At 44.2% G+C, this 22344-nt stretch overlaps 1 protein-coding gene across 1 annotated transcript in view; it reads left to right on the forward strand.

Annotated features, from left to right (window-relative positions):
- ZYG11B (zyg-11 family member B, cell cycle regulator) overlaps positions 1-22344 on the forward strand; it is an 88626-nt gene that overhangs the window by 55358 nt on the left and 10924 nt on the right. Inside the window, exons 6-13 of the mRNA XM_062191347.1 lie at positions 3049-3113; positions 4851-4950; positions 5194-5244; positions 6457-6618; positions 6728-6775; positions 13378-13575; positions 13708-13760; positions 16336-16433. Of these exons, the coding sequence (XP_062047331.1) occupies positions 3049-3113; positions 4851-4950; positions 5194-5244; positions 6457-6618; positions 6728-6775; positions 13378-13575; positions 13708-13760; positions 16336-16433 (775 nt within the window). The remainder of the gene's footprint in view (positions 1-3048; positions 3114-4850; positions 4951-5193; positions 5245-6456; positions 6619-6727; positions 6776-13377; positions 13576-13707; positions 13761-16335; positions 16434-22344) is intronic.

Consider the following 22344-nt stretch of genomic DNA (forward strand, 5'->3'; position numbering starts at 1 on the left):
CGGCCTTTGTGGCCAACTGGGGAGTGAATCAGCGGATAGAAGACCTCTCTCTCTCTGCCTCTCCTCTCTCTGTGTAACTCTGACTTTTCAAATAAATAAATCTTTAAGAGAGAGAGATCTTCCAACCACACAGAAAGCTTTTTATAAAGGCATTTTCCAAATTAAAATTATAAGTATATAACATGACTTTTTTTTTAAGATTTATTTATTTGAAAGAGTGACAGAGAGTGGGAAAGACAGAGAAAAAAAGATCTGTTAGTTTACTCTCCAAATGGCTGCAACAGCTAGGGATGAGCCAGGCTGAAGCCAGGAGGCAGGAACTCTATTTCTCTCATGTGGGCACTAGGGGCCCAAGTACTTGTAACATTTTTTGATGTTTTCCCAAGCACATTATCAGAGAGCTATATTGGAAGCAGAACATCCAGGACTCAAACCAGCACTCTGATATGTGCAAATGGTGGCTTAACCCACTATACCCTGGCCCTACTGGCCCTAACATGATATTTTTTTTTTTGAAATCTACACCTTAGAAGTTCTTATTTTGTTTCATGGAACTAACCTGAGTGACTCTTCTGTGAGGATGGTGTACCTAGACTCTGCTGATAACTAACTTCCATTTTTACTCACTGATCTAAACTTCATCCAAAAGACAGGAGAAAAATATTCTGGTATTTGCACAATTGGGTGGCTACAATTTACAATGTTATATATATATATATATATATATATATACACATATATTATTATATATGTATTATATATAATACATATATTATTATGTATTATGTATATATAATACAATAATATATATTATTGGCTGGCGCCATGGCTCACTTGGCTAATCCTCCACCTGCGGTGTCGGCATCCTGGGTTCTAGTCCTGGTTGGGGTACCGGGTAATAGTCCCAGTTGCTCCTCTTCCAGTCCAGCTCTCTGCTGTGGCCCGGGAAGGCAGTGGAGGATGGCCCAAGTGCTTGGGCCCTGCACCCGCATGGGAGACTGGGAGGAAGCACCCGGCTCCTGGCTTCAGATTGGCACAGCGCTGGCCGTAGCGGCCATTAGGGGAGTGAACCAACAGAAGGAAGACCTGTCTCTCTGTCTCTCTCTCACTGTCTAACTCTGCCTGTCAAAAAAAAAAATTAAAAAAAATTAAAAATATATATTACAATGTGTGTGTATATATATACACCCTAATTTGAACATTAAATATTGCATCCACGTGTTTAGACATCACATGGCACCCCATATGTATGTATAATTTTTATGTACACTCCCCCTGTATCCTCTAGGTTAGAGTCATTCTATTTTTTTTTTTTAAGATTTATTTATTTATTTGAGAGTTACATAGAGAGAGAAGAGGCAGAAAGAGAGAGGTCTTCCATCTAATGGTTCACTCCCCAAATGGCTGCAATGGCCAGAGCTGTGCCGATCCAAAGCCAGGAGCCAGGAACTTCCTCTGGGTCTTCCACGCGGGTGCAGGTGCCCAAGAACTTGGGCCATCTGCCACTGCTTTCCCAGGCCATAGCAGAGAGCTAGATTGGAAGAGGAGCAGCCAGGACTAGAACCGGCGCCCATATGGGATACCGGCGCATCAGGCCAGGGCGTTAACCCACTGCGCCACAGCGCCGGCCCTGAGTCATTCTATCTTCAAAGCAGGATGGGATAAAATTTTTTTTAAAGATTTATTTATTAGGCCAGCACCGTGGCTCAGTAGGCTAATCCTCCGCCTACAGCGCCGGCACACCGGGTTCTAGTCCTGGTCGGGGTGCCAGATTCTGTCCCGGTTGCCCCTCTTCCAGGCCAGCTCTCTGCTGTGGCCCGGGAGTGCAGTGGAGGATGGCCCAAGTGCTTGGGCCCTGCACCCCATGGGAGACCAGGAGAAGCACCTGGCTCCTGCCATCAGATCAGCGCGGTGCGCCGGCTGCAGCGGCCATTGGAGGGTGAACCAATGGCAAAAAGGAAGACCTTTCTCTGTCTCTCTCTCTCACTGTCCACTCTGCCTCTCAAAAAAAAAAAAAAAAGATTTATTTATTTATTTGAAATGCAGAGTTACAGAGAGACAGAGAGAGAGTGAGAGACAGAGAGAGAGAGAGAGGTAAGTCTTCCATTCGCTAGTTCACTCCCCAAATGGCCACAACAGCCACAGCTGTGCTGATCTGAAGCCAGGAACCAGGAGCTTCTTCCAGGTCTCCCTTGTGGGCTCAGGCGCCCAAGCACCTGGGCCATCTTCTGCTATCCCAGGCCATAGCAGAGAGCTGGATTGGAAGTGGAGCAGCTGGGACTCAAACCGGTGCTCGTATGGGATGCTGGCACTGAACTTTACCACTATGGCGCTGGCCCCTAGGGAATAAATTCTTTTTTTTCCCTTTTTTTTTTTTTTTTTGACAGGCAGAGTTAGAGAGAAAGAGACAGAGAGAAAGGTCTTCCTTTTTCCATTGGTTCACCCCCCAAATGGCTGCTATGGCTGGCGTGCTGCGCCGATCCGAAGCCAGAAGCCAGGTGCTTTCTCGCGGTCTCCCTTGCAGGTGCAGGGCCCAAGCACTTGGGCCATCCTCCACTGCCTTCCTGGGCCACAGCAGAGAGCTGGACTGAAAGAGGAGCAACCGGGACAGAATCCGGTGCCCCAAGCAGGACTAGAACCCGGGGTGCCGGCGCAGCAGGTGGAGGATTAGCCTAGTGAGCTGCGGCACCTGCCAAGTGAATAAATTCTTAATGGTCCCACTCCAGGCAAAGCTTTCAACCTCTTTTTCTTACTCTCTTCATCTCCAAAACACAAAAAAGTTACTCTGTAGGTCACCACAAATGGAAATCAGCAGGAATTATCGTATCTTGTTTCTCACCTAATGGAAAGGACATACAAACGTGCCAGTAAACTAATGTGAGTCCAGCAGAGTCAGTCTTTCAACAGTAAGTGGGTAGAATGAAGGGTGTAAGAAGTGACTAGTGTTTTATTCGTCGCCTGCCTTTTCTGTGTAGACTAACTATGGTTGAAAGGTAACAACAAAGTGGTATTTTATCTAAGGTTTTTTTTCTCCCTTTGAATCTTCAGTTACAGAAGAACTGCCTCCTTTCACTTTGCAGTGACCGGATCCTTCAAGATGTTCCATTTAACAGGCAAGTGGTAGCCCTGGAGCTTCAAATGGAGCAAAGCATATGGTGTCATTTCTCACCACTTAGAACATCCTTGGTGAAAAATGAATGGAGTAGGATCGAGGGATGCTATATAAATTGCTAAATCTACTTTTAAAAAAATTAATTTATTTATTTCAAAGGTAGAGTTTTAGAAAAGAAGAGGGGGAAGGGAAGAGAGAGAAAGAGACTGAGCAAGAGCGAGTTTCCCTCTACTGGTTCACTCTCCCAGATGGCTGCAACAGTCAGAGCTGGTCCAGGAGCCAAGAGCTTCATTCAGGTCTCCCACATATGTGCAGGGGCCCAAGCAGTTGAGCCCTCTTACACTGCTTTCCCAGGCACTTTAGTAGGGAGCTGGATTAGAAGTGGAACAGCTGAGACTTGAACCAGTGGCCATATGGGATGCTGGCTTTGCAGGTGGTGGCTTAACCCACTGCTCCACAGTGCTGGTCCCTAATTTCTCTAATTGTTAACAGAGAGTTAACAGAGAGACAGAGAAGTCTTCCCTCTGCTGATTCACTCCCCAAATGGCACAACAGCTGAGATTTGACCAGATTGAAGCCAGGAGTTTCTTCCAGATCTCTCATGTGGCTGCAGCAGCCCAAAGACTTGGGCCATCTTCAGCTGCTTTCCCAGGCAAATTAGCAAGGAGCTGCATAGAAAAGAGACCAGCCGGAATGCAAACTGGTGCCAGTATAGGATGCCGGTGCTGCAAGTGGCAGCCCAACTTACTACAACAGAGCATTTGCCCCTACTTTCTCTATTTTACTGCTAACCTGAATTCTCTAATTAAGTGACATTCATAATAGCAGTTGGCCCATTTCTCTAACTCTTTGAATAAGAATTTATATTTACGGGGCTGGTGTTGTGGCATAAGGGGTTAAGTCGCGGCTTGCAATGCTGGCATCCCATATGGGAACCAGTTCGAGTCCTGGCTGCTCCACTTCTGATCCAGCTCCCTCTAATGCACCTGGGAAAGTAACAGAAGATGGTCCAAGTCCTTGCCCAGCTGTAGCCATTTGGGAGTGAACCAGCGGAGATAGATCTCTTTCTTTACCCCAACCCCTTTCAAATAAATAAATCTTAAAAAAAGAGAGAGAAGAATTTGTATTTGCTTGGGGCACCCATATCATATCCACATTCTGTATCAGAATGCCAGTTTCAGTTCTGTCTACTGTGCTTCCAATCCAGTTTCTTGTGTCCTTGGAGGCTGCAGATGATGGCTTAAGTAGTTGGGCTCCTTTCACCCGCATGGGGGACACGGATGGAATTCCTGGCTCCTGGCTTTGGCCTGACTCAGCTTTGGTTATCATGGGAATTAGGGGAAGGGGAGTGAGCCAGTTGTTGGGAGATCTCGATCTTTCTCTCTCCTCTCTCTCTTACTACCCCACCTCCCCCACCCCATCACTCTGGCTTTCAAATAAATAAATATATCTTTAAAAACAAAGAAAGTAATTCCAGAAGATAAAGTGCCTGACAATTTTCATTGGATTTCAGAAATTCTTATAGTTTTGATCACATTCTTACTTCTTTACAGAATGTTGTCAGCATTAATAAAAAGGCATCATCTCTAAAACATGAAATATAATTGTTATTCTCTATCAGTTAAGAGGGATTTTCCCTTTCCTTCTCACCTAGGTTGTAGCATCAGTACCAAGCTGGAGCTCTGCAACCATGCCTGGCCTCCAGGATTAATTCATGAACCCCTCTGTGTGTTCCCAGGTTTGAAGCGGCCAAGCTTGTCATGCAGTGGCTCTGCAACCATGAGGACCAAAACATGCAAAGGATGGCAGTTGCTATCATTTCCATCCTGGCTGCCAAGGTACCTGAAGTCTTGCCGCATGTTCTGTAGGCAGCTGTTACTCATTACTATTTTCCTACACATCCATGTGCCAGAAAGATTAGCTAGCCTCTCTGCTTGCCTGCCTATTCAAGCTGCATTCCGTATTTCACAATTCCAGGTTGATCAGAGATTTGAGCCTGACCTTTGAAGCCTTACAGGGAATGACTGTGAACTCACACTGTGACTTCTTGGACGCTGACTTTGTCTTTTGTTTGCTTACAGCTTTCTACTGAACAAACTGCACAGCTTGGTGCTGAGCTCTTCATTGTCAGGGTGAGTCTGCCATCTACTCGGTGTGTGCCACACCAGATGATCTTCATTTGTTAACAGTTTTCAGGCAGTGTTGTCTTTCTCTTGACATTGTATATTAAAAAATAAAAAATCCTTTTGGGAGGGTGTTTAGGGCAGCAATGAAGACACTGCATGCCCCTATCTTCAGCCTGGCACAGTTATGGCTATTGTGGCCATTTGGCAAGTAAACTAGTAGATGGAATATTTCTTTGTCTCTCTGCCTTTCAAGGAAAATGTGTAAATGAAAATTTTAAATAAATAAATATATATCATATCATGCCTAGTTTAAAATTCTGTGATTTATGTTAGGAAAGCATGGGCTGGGACTGGCGTTTTGGTGTAGCAGGTAAAGCCGCTGCCTGCAGCGCCTCTTGGCTTTGGAAAGGACCAGCTTCAGCCATTGCAGCCATTGGAAGTGAACCAATGGATGGAAGATCTCTCTCTCTCTGCTTCTCTGTAACTCTGCCTTTCAAATAAATAAATAAATCTTTAAAAAAAAAAAAAGACTTAAGATTTGAGGAGGTATTCAGGTACAACGCCTAGGTAGGAACTTCTTAGATTTATTTATTTGAAATTCAGGATTACAGACAGAGAGAAATCTTCCATCAGCCAGTTCACTCCCCAGATGGCTACAATGCCCCAGGACTGGGCCAGGCCAAAGCCAGAAGCCAAGGGCTTCTTTCTGGTCTCCGACATGGTTGCAAGGGCCCAAACATTTGAGCCATCTTCTGCTGTTTTTCCCAGGCTGTTAGCAGGGAGCTGGACTGGAAGTAGAGCAGCCAGGACTCGAAAAGACACCCATGTGGGATGCTGGCGCCACAGGAGGAGGCTTAACCTATCGTGCCACAGTGCCGGCCCTTCTAACTGTTATTTTTTTTAAATCCTAGGATCTAAATATATATAAACTAATTAAGATAACTGTTCCATAGCTTTAATCATTTTGTCTTTTAAGTGCTATTTACAGGTGATTAGATTGTAGGTATGATCAGAACAATATAGATCAATTTATGGGAATCCTGGATTTTTTTTCTTATGGAAAGAAAAATCCAATACAGGGGCTATTGCATTAAATAAACATTTATGGGAAATGGCTTTAAGCCATGAGATTGAGTCTCTTAGACTCAGGTTATCAATAGTCAAAAATTATAAAATAATTCAATAATGAAAAAATTAATTCTATTTTCCTTCTTTCAGCAACTTCTGCAAATAGTGAAGCAGAAAACCAATCAAAATTCAGTGGACACTACGTTGAAGTTTACTTTGAGTGCACTCTGGAACCTCACAGATGAATCCCCAACCACTTGCAGACACTTTATTGAAAACCAAGGGCTGGAACTCTTCATGAGGGTCCTCGAGGTTAGAACGGCAATTCAGCCTGCAGTTCAACATTCGTTGATTTACTTATTTAAGCATTTATTTATTACGTTTGATTTTTTATGTGAAAAGTTTTCTTTCCTTTTTACAGTCGTTCCCAACTGAGTCATCCATTCAACAGAAAGTTCTAGGACTTCTGGTAAGATATACACATTTCCTGCTAAATACCATACTGTATTTATATTCTATCTGAGGCAATACATTGAAAGCTACTCTATAATATTTGAGAACACTTAATGGCATTAGAAAAACACATAATATAACTGGAAAGTAGTCTATGAGATTGTATATAAATACTGTTTTTGCCACATTAAAAAGGAAAAATATAAATACATACAGCTTTTCTTTGCATTTTTGATACTGAGCATGTTTTATTTTTATAATCAGGAAAAAAACAAAGACCTCATTAGAAAATGTCATAGCTGGGGTCAGCCTGTGGCTCAGTGGGTTAAGCTCGAGTCACTGGTGATGCCGGAATCCCATATGAGCAGCAGTTCCAGCCAGCCCCAACTTTTAAGATTTAAGATTAGCAACATTTATACTACTTTAATTATGATGTATATGTCTTTAGTTAACTTCATGTCTCCTGTATTTGAGATTCATTGAGCTGCTTGGACCTACAAATTTATAGTTTTCATCAAGTCTACAAAGTTTCTGGCAGGTTTCCCTTATATTAAAAGATGCTTGGAACTGTCCCACAGCTCACTGCTGCTCTTTTAATTTTTTTTTTCCTGTATGTTTGGCTTGTACATTTTCCACTGCTGTGCCTTCAATAATATTTTCTGTATTTTCCATGTTCCTGCTTTTTGAATATATGAAATAAACTTGTAACTATTTTAGTATCCTTCTCTGCTAACTTTAGTATCCATATCAGTTCTGGACAATTTCAAATGATTGACTGTTCCCATTATGAATCATGTTTTCCTTGTGGCAAAATTATAAAATTTACCTGGCCAGCACCGCGGCTCACTAGGTTAATCCTCCGCCTGCGGCACAGGCACCCTGGGTTCTAGTCCCGGTCGGGGCGCCGGATTCTTCCCGGTTGCTCCTCTTCCAGTCCAGCTCTCTGCTGTGGCCTGGGAAGGCAGTGGAGGATGGCCCAAGTGCTTGGGCCCTGCACCCCATGGGAGACCAGGAGAAGCACCTGGCTCCTGCCATCAGATCAGCACGTGCGCCGGCCACGGTGGCCATTGGAGGGTGAACCAACGCCAGAGGAAGACCTTTCTCTCTGTCTCTCTCTCTCACTATCCACTCTGCCTGTCAAAAAAAATAAAAAAATAAAAAAAATAAAAAAAAATGTTGTACAATCATCATAACATTCACCTCCACAGCTTTTTTCATCTTGTAAAACTGAAACTCTGAGCTCATTAAGGAATAGCTCCCACTTCCACTCCCCAAGTCTCTGGCCAACACCTACATCTGTGGTTCTGACTCCCCTACCTCCCTCGTGGTAGTGAAGGCACACATTGTTTTCATTTTTGTGACTGGCTTTTCATTTAGTGTAATGTTCTCAAGGTTCATCCCTTACTATAGCATATGCCAGAATTTTCTTCCTTTTTAAAGCCAAATAATATTCCATTTTGCTTATCCATCTATTGTTGGACACTTGGGTTGCCTCAACATTTCAGCTATTGTGTGAAAAATGATGCTAGGGACATTCATGTCTGTACAAACATCTCTTCTTCAAGACCTTGCTTTCAACTCTCTGGAGTATAATATGCAGTTCTGTTTTAATCTTCTCAGGATCTGCCATACGATTTTCTAGAGCAGCTGTACCATTTCACACTCCTACCAGCAGTGCACAGGGTTCCAGCCTTACACCAACACTTTTTTTTTTTTATACTAACCATCCTAATGGGTGTGAGGTAGCATCTCACTGTAGTTTTGATTTGCATTTCTCTAATGACTAGTGATGTTGAGCATCTTTCCAAGTGTTTACTGGCTATGTGTGTATTGTCTTTGGATAAGTATCTGTTGAAGTCATTTATCCATCTCTGAATTATTTTGATGCTGTTGAAAATTCTTTACTGTGGATATCATGTCTTATCAGCTATAAGACTTGTAATTTTTTTGCTACTTGTAGTTTTTTTTTTTTTTTTTTTTGACAGGCAGAGTTAGACGGTGAGAGAGAGAGAAAGGTCTTCCTTCTGTTGGTTCACCCCCCAAATGGCTGCTATGGCTGGCGCGCTGCGCCCATCCAAAGCCAGGAGCTGGGTGCTTCCTCCTGGTTTCCCATGCGGGTGCAGAGCCCAAGCACTTGGGCCATCTTCCACTGCCTTCCCGGGCCACAGTACAGAGCTGGACTGGAAGAAGAGCAACCGGGACTAGAACCCAGGGTGCTAGCACTGCAGGCGGAGGATTAGCCTAGTGAGCCGCAGCACCGGCCTTACTTGTAGTTTTTGCTTGGATGCCAGACATTGTGAATTTTACCTTCTTGGTTTCCGAGGTATTTTTGTTTTCTTGCAAATATCCTTGGACTTTGTTCTGGAATGCAATTAGCTTACTTTTAAAGAATTTGATCGCTTTGGTTCTTATTTTTATGAATTATTAGGAGGTTCCAGAGTAGTGATCAGTCTGGGATTAATTATTTTCCACTACTGAACTAAGAACTTCCTGAGTTCTGTACATGTTGCATTGTGAATAGAGTTTTTTTGTACTGGTTGGTGAGAATAGGCACTATTCTTGGCCCTGTGTGAGCACTGGACACTTTTCTGGAATCTTTTTTTAATGGTTCTTTTCTGCCCTCAGATAGTTTGTTCATGCTCATGTTCTGATCACCATTCTGCTGAATAGTGTAGGACCATTTATTCTCTCTTTGTATGCAGTTGAGCTTCTTCCTGGGATTCTGTCCCATAAATTGCATTAGCTTATGTGGACTCTGAACTCCATCTCTCTACTCTGTAAGTCCACTGGGCTCTGCTTCAGTCCCGTATCCCTGTGCCATAGCCTAGAACCTCTCTCAAGGTAGCCTAGAAACTTTCTCACTGTTTGCCATCTCTGAGGGTCACTGACCTTTATTGCCCAATATCCAATACCTTGTAAACTGATGTTTCTTTCTTTGTTTTTTTTTCCAACTATTTCAGTCACAAGTGTAATTCTAGGTGCTTATACTCTGTCTTGGCCAAAAACAGTAATCTTCATCAATCCTCCACTACATAGATTTTATTTGAGAGGCAGAGACAGAGATGAAAAGAGACAGAGACAAAAGTCTAATCTGCTGGTTCACTCTCCAAATGCTTGCAGCACCTAGGGTATGGCAGGCTGAATCTGGCTGCTAGTAACTCAATCTAAGTTTCCCAAATGGAAGAAACCTGATCACTTTTTTTTTTTTTTTTACTTATTTTTTTTGACAGACAGAGTGGACATTGAGAGAGAGAGACAGAGAGAAAGGTCTTCCTTTGCTGTTGGTTCACCCTCCAATGGCCGTCGCTGCTGGCATGCTGCAGCCGGCGCACACACTGATCTGAAGGCAGGAGCCAGGTGCTTCTCCTGGTCTTCCATGAGGTGCAGGGCCCAAGCACTTGGGCCATCCTCCACTGCACTCCTGGGCCACAGCAGAGAGCTGGCCTGGAAGAGGGGCAACCGGGACAGAATCCGGTGCCCCAACTGGGACTAGAACCCGGTGTGCCGGCGCTGTAGGCGGAGGATTAGCCTACTGAGCCGCGGCGCCGGCCAGAAACCTGATCACTTGAGCTATGGCTTGATGCCTCCTAACACCTGCATTGTCTAGAAGCTGAAATTAGGAGCAGATCCAAATATCAAACCCAGACACTCTGATGTGGATATAGGCATCTTTACTGTGGGGCCAAATGCCTGCCCCTAAATAGACTTAAACATGAGAAATCATGATGGACAAGTATATGGGCTAGCAGTAAGACACCATTTGGGGTGCCTGCATCCCATTCCAGAGAGCCTGGTTTTGAAGTCCTGGCTCAGCTCCTGATTCCAGCATCTTACTAATGTGCCCTGGGAGACAGCAGATGATGGCTCAAATAATTGGGCCCCTGTTGTCATGTAGGAGACTGGATTGAGTTCTTGGCTCCTGGCCCAGCCCCAGCTGTTATGGGCATCTGGGAAGTCAACCAGCAGATGGGAGTCTCTCAAATAAATAAAATTAATTTTAAAAATTAAGTGAGAAACTCATTGTTCATATATACTGTTTTTCCTCTTCATTTCTCCTTCTGAAGGATATGCTAGTGATTCATTTTAAGTCAGGATTTGTGTAAAAAAGTCTTTTATACTGCTTTTCTTTTCAAAAGATAGATTTTTGCTTGGCTATTGAAATCTAAGTAGGCATTTTTTCTGTTTTAGTTTTCTGATTTTTTAAAATATTTATTCATTTACTTATATGAAAGGCAGAGTGACAGAGAAACACGGATCTTCCATCTGCCAGTTCATTCCCCAAATACCCACAATAGACGGAGCTGGGCCAAGCCAAAGCCAAGAGCCAGCAACTCCATCTGGGTCTCCCACGTGGATGTCTGGGGCCCAAGTACTTCGGCCTTTATCTGCTGCCTTCCTAGGCACTTTAGCAGGAAGCTGGATTGGAAGTGGAGAAGCTGGGACTCCAAATGGCACTCCGATATGGGATGTGGGTATCCCGAGCAGCTTAGCCCACGGCACTGTTAATACCCACCCCTGGTTTTATAATTTTCATCAAAATTGGAAACATTTTGGCCATTATTGCATCCAGTACCTTTCCATTTCCATTCCTTCTGGAACTCCAGTTGTGTTGAAATGCTTGATACTGTCTCATGATCACAGGAGACATTTACTGACTTTTCCTAGTCTTTTCTTCTTTCTCTGCATAGTCTGGTTGTTTTCTATTGCTTTGTGGTTTAATTTTCCTTCAGCAGTTCATCTTCTATTAAGTTCGTTTAGTATATTTTGTATTTCAAATATTGTAATTTCTTTAATTTCTAGAAATTACATTTAGGTCTTCCTTAGGTCTTCATTTTCTCTCCTAATGCTTATGTTTTCATTTCATCCTGAGTCATATTTTAAAATATATTTTTACTTTTTAACTTGTAATAATTATACATTTACAGGGTACAGTGCGATATTTCCACACATGTATATCATGCAGTGGTCAGAGTAATTAGCATTTCTGTTTTCTTATCATTACTTTATGTTTGGAATTTTGAGTTCTTCTATTCTAGTTCTTCACAAAATATAAAATGAATTAGTGAACTATAGTCACCCCACTGTGCTGTAGAACTCTAGAAATTATTCCTTCTATTGAACTGCAGTTTGGCACCCATTATCCAAGCTCTATCCCCCACTCCCCACCAATTCTTCCTAGTCTCTGGTGATCCCTATTCTATGTTCAGATTTTTTTTTCTGTTAGCTTCCACATATAAGGCAGAACATGTGGTACCTGTCTTTCTTTCTTTGGCTTATTTCACTTAATACAATACCTTCAATTCCATACATTTTGTTGTTAATGACAGAATATTTCTTTTTTATATTAATAATATAAATACAAATAATATTCATTCATCTGTTGATGAATCATTTATAACAATTATAATTGCTGTTTCAAGTCTGACTCATTCTATTATTTCTTTTTTTTTTTTTTTTTTTGACAGGCAGAGTGGACAGTGAGAGAGAGAGAAAAAGGTCTTCCTTTTTGCCGTTGGTTCACCCTCCAATGGCCGCCGTGGTAGGCGCGCTGCGGCCAGCGCACGGCACTGATCCGATGGCAGGAGCCAGGTGCTTCTCCTGGTCTCCCATGGGGTGCAGGGCCCAAGGACTTGGGCCATCCTCCACTGCACTCCCTGGCCACAGCAGAGAGCTGGCCTGGAAGAGGGGCAACCGGGACAGGATCGGTGCCCCAACCAGGACTAGAACCCGGTGTGCCGGCGCCGCAAGGTGGAGGATTAGCCTAGTGAGCCGCGGCACCGGCCTTTTTTTTTTTTTTTTTTTTTTGATATCTCTGTCATTTCTATTGATTGCTTTTTCTCCTGGTTATGAATAACTGTTCTATCTCTTTGAATACCTGCTGATTTTTGATTGGGTGTTAGTCGCTGTGACATTTTCAGTGGTGATCCTTGGGTTTTACTGTTTTCCTCTATGTAGTTTCATACTTGGTTCTGGCATGCAGTTAAGTTGCAGATCAAGTTATTCCTTTTGAAGCTTGTTTATCTGCCTTGTTAAAGTGGTTTCAGATAAGCTTTTACCCTAGGGCTAACAGATAACTTAGTCCCACTACCATCAAATGCTCTGCTTATTATGAAAGCTCTTCACTCTGGTGGGAATGTCAAGGATCCCTAACTCTGTGTGACTGGAGTGATTTGTTTGTGTACTGGTTTCTGGTGATTTTTCTACAGGATTCATGGAGTTTCACCCAACCTCTTATCACTTCTCAGTCAACAAGCTGGGGCAACTCCTGTACAGTCTGTTTCTGTTTGTCTATTTTTTCTTTCTCTCTTCCTGGAACTTTTCCCTTTCTAGTACTTTGTTCTACACAGTTTTTTGTTTGGCCACCCTGCACTATGCTTTTCTGTCTCAACTCAGGAAAGCTGTCAGCTTCTCTTTTGGTTCCCCTAACCCTTACTGCAAGCTGGAAACAGCAATTTATTGGAATACTTTTTCCCAGGGGTTCCTTTCTGGCATTGCTTGCTGTCTAGCGTCTGAAAAGAGTTCTTTCAGCCATGAACTATACATATAGCTTAATTTTGCAGCCAGATGTGCTGCTGCAGGGCATCACCTGCTTAGTTTTTGTATCTTCTCCTTTTCCAGAACAATATAGCTGAAGTACAAGAGCTGCACTCGGAACTCATGTGGAAGGACTTTATAGACCACATCAGCAGTCTGCTGCACAGTGTGGAGGTGGAAGTCAGCTACTTTGCAGCTGGAATAATTGCCCACTTAATATCCAGAGGTGAACAAGCTTGGACACTGAGCCACAGCCAGAGAAATTCTCTCCTGGATGATTTGGTAGGGTCATCTGGTATTTTCTGGAAGCATTCAAACAACATTCATAATGGTTAAACTGTCAAAGTCTTATAATAATAATACTATGCTAAATAAGTATTCTAATCCTCTCTTGTGTGTCTTGTTGTCTTCCAGCATTCAGCTATTTTGAAATGGCCAACTCCAGACTGTGAGATGGTAGCATACAGGTAATCAACATGACAATTAATATTAAACCTGTAACCTGCTCATTTTTTTTGCCTTGAAATAATTTCTGCTAGATGTATAATTTTTTTCCTCAGGCATCTACCTACCTTAGTTCTGGCTTTACTTTTTTTAATTTATTTTCATTTTTTATTTGAAAGGCAGAGAGATACAGTCCCCAAATGCCTGCAACAGCCAGGGCTGGGCCAGGCTGAAGCCAGGAACATCTTAAATGCTAGGTCAAATGCATGCTTCTAGTTCTGTTTTACTTGGGGGAGGCACAGGTTTTTTTTTTTTTTTTTTTTAAGATTTATTTATTTTATTTGAAAGGCAGAGTTACAGAAAGGGGAGGGAGAGAGAAAGAGAGAGAGAGAGAGAGTGTCTATCTGCTTGTTCACTCCCCAAATGGCCGCAATGGCCAGAGCTGGGCTGACCCAAAGCCAGGAGCTAGGAGCTTCTTCCAGCTCTACCATATGAGTGCAGTGGCCCAAGTACTTGGGCCATCTTCCATTGCTCTTCCAAGCACTCTAGCAGGGAGCTGGATCGGAAGTGGAGCAGGTGGGACTTGAACCAGAGCTCATAAGGGATGATGGCACTGCAGGTGGCAGCCCTAGGTCTAGCTTTGCAAGAAGTGAAGCACTTTTATTTTTTCCGACCTTTTATCATTCATCGCTCCTTCCTCCATTCCACATTTACAGAAGACAAGTGTCAGGGATTTGTTCCATGTTCTTCAAATCAAAAATGAACAAGAGACTGGGTGTTGTGGTGCAGTGAGTTAAGTTGCCACTCAGGACACCTGCATCCCTTATCAGAAAAACTGGGATTGAGTCCGATCTCCACTGCTAGTACAGCTTCCCTCCTACTAATGTGCCCAGGAGGCAGCAGATGATGGCCAAAATACTTGGATTTCTGCCACCCACATGAGAGACCCAGACGGAGTTCCTGACTCATGTCTTCAGCCTAGTCAGCCCTAGCTGTTGTAGGCATTTCTCTCCCTTTCTCTCACTCTCTCACTGTGCCTTTCACATTAATACATGAAAACTTACTTAAAAAGAGACAGAGAGAGAGAGAGACAGAGAGAGAGACTTGGTGCCTAGACACAGGTGTCTTATACCGTAGAGAGGGAGATGGAATGTGAATCAGATTTAATTCATCATTATACTTCATCTGCATAAATGTTATGAAATTAAAGATGAAAGCATTTAAATTACATTGGAAAATGACAGAGCCTCCACAGGAAGTGAGTTTTGAGCTGAATTTTTAAAGATAAGTAGCGGCAGGAGATTTTAGGAAGAGAAAACAAGGTATTGCTGTAAGGAAGTCTAAACAGTGTGATAATACTAAAAGAACTGGAGCCTGCACTGTGGCGTAGCAAGTAAAACTGCTACCTGCAGTGCTGGCATCCCATATGGGTGCTGGTTTGAGTCCCGGCTGCTCCACTTCCGATCCAGCTCTCTGCTATGGCCTGGAAAAGCAGCAGAAGATGGCCCAAGTCCTTGGGGCCCTGCACCCATGTGGGAGTCCCAGAAGAAGCTCCTGGCTTCAGATCGGTAGAGCACTGGCCATTGCGGCCAATTGGGGAGTTAACCGATGGATGGAAGACCTCTCTCTGCTTCTCCTCTCTTTGTGTAACTCTGACTTTCAAATAAATAAATAAATCTTTTTTTAAAAAATACTAAAGGAAGTAACGTGCACCACATTTGTTTGTAAAACAATTTACAATAATTGATTAAAGTGTATACTGGATGCCTAACCCAGTTTAAGACAATTAGGTGACTGGATAGCCAAGTGACTGATTATCCAAAATATCTCAGTTGCTGCACAGTTAATTTTATTACAACCTATTTTTGTTGTCTGCTACATAAAAGCTGGTGGTGTCAACATTTTTTATTTCACCAACTTATGTTCTACTGTTTCTGTTCAGACCATTAGTTAGTTAGTTATCATTTACTAGTTAGTTATCATTTATCTTCTCGTCTTAATTTCCAAACTCTTTTAGTCTTCAAATTGTGTATTTTAGACCAGAAAAATGCTTTTGAAAAGTGTTTTATTTTAGTTCTGTGTTTTTTTAATAGTCCAATTAACCCTTTTTTAAAGATTATTTATTTACTTATTTATTTGAAAGGCAGAGATGGGGGAGGGGGAGAGAAAGAGAGATCTTCCATCTGCTGGTTCACTTCCCAGATGGCCACAATGGCTAGGGCTGGGCCAGGCCAAAACCAGGAGCCAGGTATCCCACGTGGGTGCAAGGGTTCAAGCACCTAGGCAATTCTCTGCTTCCTTTCCAAGCCATCAGCAAGGAGCAGGCTTGGGCACCATAGGCAGAGGCTTAACTTTCTTTGCCACAGCGCTGGCCCTAGTTCTATGTTCTAATCACCTTCCATCTTCTACCAAGACATGCCTGAATACAGCCCTTTCTGAAATGGTTAAAACAAAGAAAAGATATCCTATAGCTTATTTATATTAATTTACAAATAGTAGGATGAAATTTCTGAAATGAAGATCTTAGGATAATTGCTGCTTTACAAAATTATGCTAAATATAGGATATAACCTTGATTCTTTTCTTTTAAACCTTTAGGTCCTTTAATCCATTTTTCCCATTACTTGGCTGTTTTACAACACCTGGAGTCCAGCTATGGGCAGTTTGGGCCATGCAACACGTCTGCAGCAAGAATCGTATGTACCAAACCAGAAAACTATGATTTGCTTTTTAAGTAAAATTCTCCTTTCATGGGAAAGCCATTTTTTAAAAAAATTATTTTTTTATTTGAAAGGCAGAGTTACAGAGAGAAAGGGAGAGATAAGGAGAGCATGATAGATCTTCCATCCACTGGTTCACTCCCTAAATGGCTGCAATGCCTGGGGCTGTGCCAAGCAGAAGCTAGGAGACTAGAACTTCTTCCAGGCCTCCCACATGGGAACAGGGGCCCATGCACTTGAACCATCTGCTGCTTTCCCAGGTGCATTGGAAGTGGAGCAGCTGGGTCTAGATGGAATGGCAGTATCACAGTGGCAGCTTAACCAGCTACGCCAGAATGCTGGCCCTGGAGAGCCATTTCTTTTTTTTTTTTTATTTTTTTAAAGATTTATTTTTGTATTTGAAAGTCAGAGTTACACAAAGAGAGGAGAGGCAGAGAGAGAGGTCTTCCATCCAATGGTTCACTCCACAGTTGGCCACAATAGCTGGAGCTACGCTAGTCCGAAGCCAGGAGCCAGGAGCTTCTTCCAGGTATCTGAAGTGGGTACAGGGGCCCAAGGACTTGGGCCATCTCCTACTACTTTCCCAGGCCATAGCAGAGAGCTAGATTGGAAGTGGAGCATCTAGGTCTTAAACCAGTGCCTATATGGGATGCCGGCACTTCAGGCCAGAGCATTAACCCGCTGCACCACAGCGCTGACCCTGAGTCATTTCTTTCTTTCTTTTTTTTTTTTTTAAGACTTATTTTATTTATTTGAAAGACATAGTTACAGAGAGAGGTAGAGCCAGAGAGAGAGAAGTCTTCCATTCCGCTGGTTCACTCCCCAAATGACTGCAATGCCTGGAGCTGCGCCAATCCAAAGCCATGAGCCAGGAGCTTCCTCCAGGTCTCCCACACAGGTGAGGGGCCCAAGGATTTGGGCCATCTTCTACTGCTTTCCCAGGCCATAGCAGAGAGGTGGATTGGAAGTGGAGCAGCTGGGACTCGAACCGACGCCCATATGGGATGCTGGTGCTGCAGGCTGGGGCTTTAACCCACTGCACCACAGCGCTGGCCCTGACACCGAGCCATTTCTTTCTTTCTTTCTTCTTTTTTTTTTTTTTTTTTTGAAGATGGAATGAGAGATCTTCCATCTTCCATCACTCCCCAGATACTCTCAACAGCCAGGAGCCAGGAGCCAGTATCTTTTTCTTTTTTTTTGACAGGCAGAGTGGATAGTGAGAGAGAGAGACAGAGGGAAAGGTCTCACATCATGCTGATCCGAAGCCAGGAGCTAGGTGCTTCTCCTGGTCTCCCATGCGGGTGCAGGGCCCAAGCACTTGGGCCATCCTCTACTGCACTGCCGGGCCTGGAAGAGGGGCAACCGGGATAGAATCCGGCGCCTCGACCGGGACTAGAACCCAGTGTGCCGACGCCGCAAGGCGGAGGATTAGCCTGTTAAGCCACGGCGCTGGCCCCCGAGCCATTTCTAAACTGTTTACTAAACCAACTACTTTTTAAATTTAAAAATATTATTTTCATTTTATTTAAAAGGCAGACAGAGAGGAAGCCAAAAGAGAGAGCTCCCACCACTGGTTGAGTCCCGAAATTCTTTTTTTTTTTTTTTTTTTGACAGGCAGAGTGGACAGTGAGAGAGAGAGAGACAGAGAGAAAGGTCTTCCTTTGCCGTTGGTTCACCCTCCAATGGCCACCGCGGCCGGCACACTGCAGCCGGTGCACCGTGCTGATCTGAAGCCAGGAGCCAGGTGCTTCTCCTGGTCTCCCATGCGGGTGCAGGGCTCAAGCACTTGGGCCATCCTCCACTGCCTTCCCGGTCCACAGCAGAGAGCTGGCCTGGAAGAGGGGCAACTGGGACAGAATCCGGTGCCCCAACCGGGACTAGAACCTGGTGTGCCGGTGCTGCTAGGTGGAGGATTAGCCTGTTGAGCCACGGTGCTGGCCTTGAGTCCCCAAATTCTTGCAACAACTACAACTTGGGACAAGCTGAGGCCGTGATCCTGGAATTAAATCTAGTTTCCCATATGGTGACAGGGACCCAAGTACTTGAGCCATCACTTGTTGCTCCTCACAATCTGCATTAATAGGAAGCTGGAATTAGAAGTGAAGCCACGGGGCTGACGCTGTAGTGTAGCTGCTAAAGCGGCGCCTGCAGTGCTGGTATCCCATATGGGTGCCAGTTTGAGACCCGGCTGCTCCATATCCGTTCCAGCTCCCTGCTATGGCCTGGGAAAGCAGTAGAGATGGCCCATGTCCTTGGGCTGCTTCACCTGTGTGGAAGACCTGGAGGTGCAGCAAGAGAACAAGAGAGAAAGATCTTCCATCCGCTAGTTCACTCCCCAATTGGCCACAACAACCAGAGCTGTGCTGATCCGAAGCCAGGAGCCAGAAGCTTCTTCCGAGTCTCCCATGCAGGTACAGGGCCCAAGGGCTTTGGCCATCTTCATGTTGCATGTCATTTTAAGTGAAGAAGACATTATAGAAAATAAGCAAGAATTTACCTCTGGGCCATGATGGAAGTAACTGACCAGACCAGCTCCAGCTGTAAGGAAACTCAACCACAAGTTTGAAACAATTGTTTCTAGACATTAGACAAAAGCAGCAAGGATTCTGAAGAAGGAAAGCAATGAATTCTACAATCTTCCTGTTTTTCTTCCTGGGAGGATTTGCTAGACCACCATCTGCTGCCTTCCTACACACATTATCAGGGAGCTGGACAAGAAGCAGAGCAGGGGCTGGCTCTGTGGAGCAGGTTAACATATGTGTGCCGGTTCGAGACCCAGCTGCTCCACTTCTGATCCAGTTCTCTGCTATTGCCTGGGAAAACAGTAGAGGATGGCCCAAGCCCTTGGGCCCCTGCACCCGCATGGTTGACCCGGAAGAAGCTCCTGGCTTTGGACTGGCGCAGCTCCAGCCGTTGTGGCCTGTTGGGGAGTGAACCATCAGAAGCCGAGCAGCCAGGAGTTGTACCATGCTCCTTTATGGGATGTTGGCTTTTGCAGGTGACAGCTTATATCCTGTTGTTCCACCACATCACCCCCTGGCTCTCTTTCTGATTTGAGCTTCCTGCTAATGTGCACTCTGGAAGCAGCAAGTAATGGCTCAAGTACTTGGGTCCCTGCCACCCAAGTAGGAGATCCTGATTGCCTTCTGGGAAACAAGGGCAGCAAGTAGCTGAGCAGGCAGATGGTTTCCTACCCACTAGCCATTCTCCCCTTTCTTGTTAATAAACATGGTTTTGATGGGGACAAAAATAAACTCAGTTTATAAAATAAGCACACATAAACAAATAACAAACCTGCAATTTGTAGACTTACAGGCATACGGGTATGGTGAATGAAATCCAGCTTGGCTCCACCCTGGCTGTTGTGGGCATTTGAGGGGTTAACCAGTATGTGGAAGATCTATTAGTCACTCTGCCTTTAAGCAAAATGAAAGTAAACAAAAAAAATTTAAAAAGAAAAGTGGAGACAGGCATTTGGTGCAGCAGTTAATTCATTGCTTGGAATGCCCATATCCCATATTGGAGGGCCTGGGATTGGGTCCTCCCTACTACACTTCTGATTTCAGCTTCCTTCTAATGTGCACCCTGGCTAGCAGGCTGCAGCTGATGTACCAATGCTTGGTTCCCTGCCATCTTAGTAGGAGACCTGATTCAGGGTCAGGGTCCTGACTTCAGCCTGGCCCAGCACTGCCTGTTGGTGGCATTTGAGGAATGAACTAGTGGGTGAAGACTCTCTCTGTGTATGTCTGTGTTTCAGATGAATAGATAAATAAATAAAAATTAATAAAGAAAGAACAGAACCTTAGTTACTTCTGGGACAACATCAAGTGACCTATAGTGTAATTAGAATCCCAATAGTGGAAAGAAGAGAACAGCAAAAGATTGGGAAAATGATGGTTGAAAATATTCCAAACTTGAAAAAACTGTACAAACAACAGATTGCCTAAGTTCAGCAAAGACCAAGCAGAATAAATCTAAGAAAAATCATAGCAAAACTCATCAATATCAAATTGCTGAAAACATTAAAAACAGTTAAGAAAAAAGGCATATTACCTATAGTACAAGTGTTTGAACTGAATGACCATTATCACCATGTATCCAAATGGATGGGATACATGCCATGTAACACTATTAACTGTCTATATTAGAAATGAAGGAAAGTCCTGGGGCCAGTATTGTGGCATAGCAGGTTAAGCTGCCACCTATAATGCTGGCATCCCATGTGAGTACCAGTTTAAAAAAAAAATGAAGAGGGGCACCGGATTCTGTCCTGGTCGCTCCTCTTCCTGTCCGGCTCTCTGTTGTGGTCCGGGAGTGCAGTGGAGGATGGCCCAAGTCCTTGGACCCTGCACCCCAAGGGAGACCAGAAGCGCCTGGCTCCTGGCTTCGGATCAGCGCAATGCGCTGCCCGCAGCGGCCATTGGAGGGTGAACCAACGGTAAAGGAAGACCTTTCTCTCTGTCTCTCTCTCTCTCACTGTCCACTCTGCCTGTCAAAAAAATAAAAATAAATTTAAAAAAAAAATGAAGTCTCAAATTAATGACCTCAGCTTCTACTTAAGGAACTGGAAAAATTATTAGAAGCACAAGAAAGGAAATAACAAGAAGGGAAAAAAGAAATCAGTTGAATAGAGAACAGGAAGTAATACAGAAAATAACCAAACCAATCTTGGTTTCAGCAAATAATAAAATTTTTTTGAGGTTTTATATGTGTGAAAGACAGTTACAGGGGCCGGCACTGTGGCACAGTGGGTTAACACCCTGGCCTGAAGCACACCGGCTTTTGCCCACATGGGCGCTGGTTCGAGACCCGGCTGCTCCACTTCCGATCCAGCTCTCTGCTATGGCCTGGGACAGCAGTATGAAGATGGCCCACTTGGGCCCCTGAACCCATGTGGGAGACCCAGAAGAAGCTCCTGGCTCCTGGCTTCGGATCAGATAGCTCCGGCCGTGGCCGACCCCAAAATAAATATTTTTAAAAAGATTTTATTCATTTGAGAGGCAAAATTACAGACAGAGAGAAGGAGAGACAGAGAGAGGTCTTCCATCTGCTGGTTCACTCCCCAAATAGCTGCAACAGCCAGAGCTGGGCCCATCTGAATTTAGGAGCCAGGAGCTTCTTCCAGATCTCCTACACGGGTGCAGGGGTCCAAAGACTTGGGCCATTTTCTGCTGATTTCCCAGAACATTAGCAGGGGGCTGGGTCAGAAGTGGAGCAGCCAGGACTTGAACTGGTGCCCATATGGGATGCTGGCCCAGCAGATGGAGGCTTACCCCACTACACCATAGTGCCAGCACCAATAACATGTTAATAAGAGAATATTTATAGACAAATGCCAATAAATTTGGCAACTTAGATGAATGAATTCCTTTGGAAAACACAAATTACTAAAGCTCACTCAATAAGAAATCGATAATCTGAATAGCTTTATGTCTAATCATGAAATTGAATTTGTTGGCCGGTGCCGCGTCTCAATAGGCTAATCCTCCGCTATGCGGCGCCGACACACCGGGTTCTAGTCCTGGTCGGGGTGCCGGATTCTGTTCCGGTTGCCCCTCTTCCAGGCCAGCCCTCTACTGTGGCCAGGGAGTGCAGTGGAGGATGGCCCAAGTGCTTGGGCCCTGCACCCCATGGGAGACCAGGAGAAGCCCCTGGCTCCTGCCATCGGATCAGCGCCGTGCGCCGGCTGCAGCGTGGCGGCCATTGGAGGGTGAACCAACGGCAAAGGAAGACCTTTCTCTCTGTCTCTCTCTCTCACTGTCCACTCTGCCTGTCAAAAAAAAAAAAAGAAAAGAAAGAAATTGAATTTGTCATTAAAACCTACAAGGGAGGGGGCCCAGCAGGTTAACTCACTACCTCTGACAGTAACATAACACATGAGCATCGG

This window comes from Lepus europaeus, chromosome 5 (genome assembly GCF_033115175.1).
Source record: "Lepus europaeus isolate LE1 chromosome 5, mLepTim1.pri, whole genome shotgun sequence".
Classification (NCBI taxonomy): domain Eukaryota; kingdom Metazoa; phylum Chordata; class Mammalia; order Lagomorpha; family Leporidae; genus Lepus; species Lepus europaeus.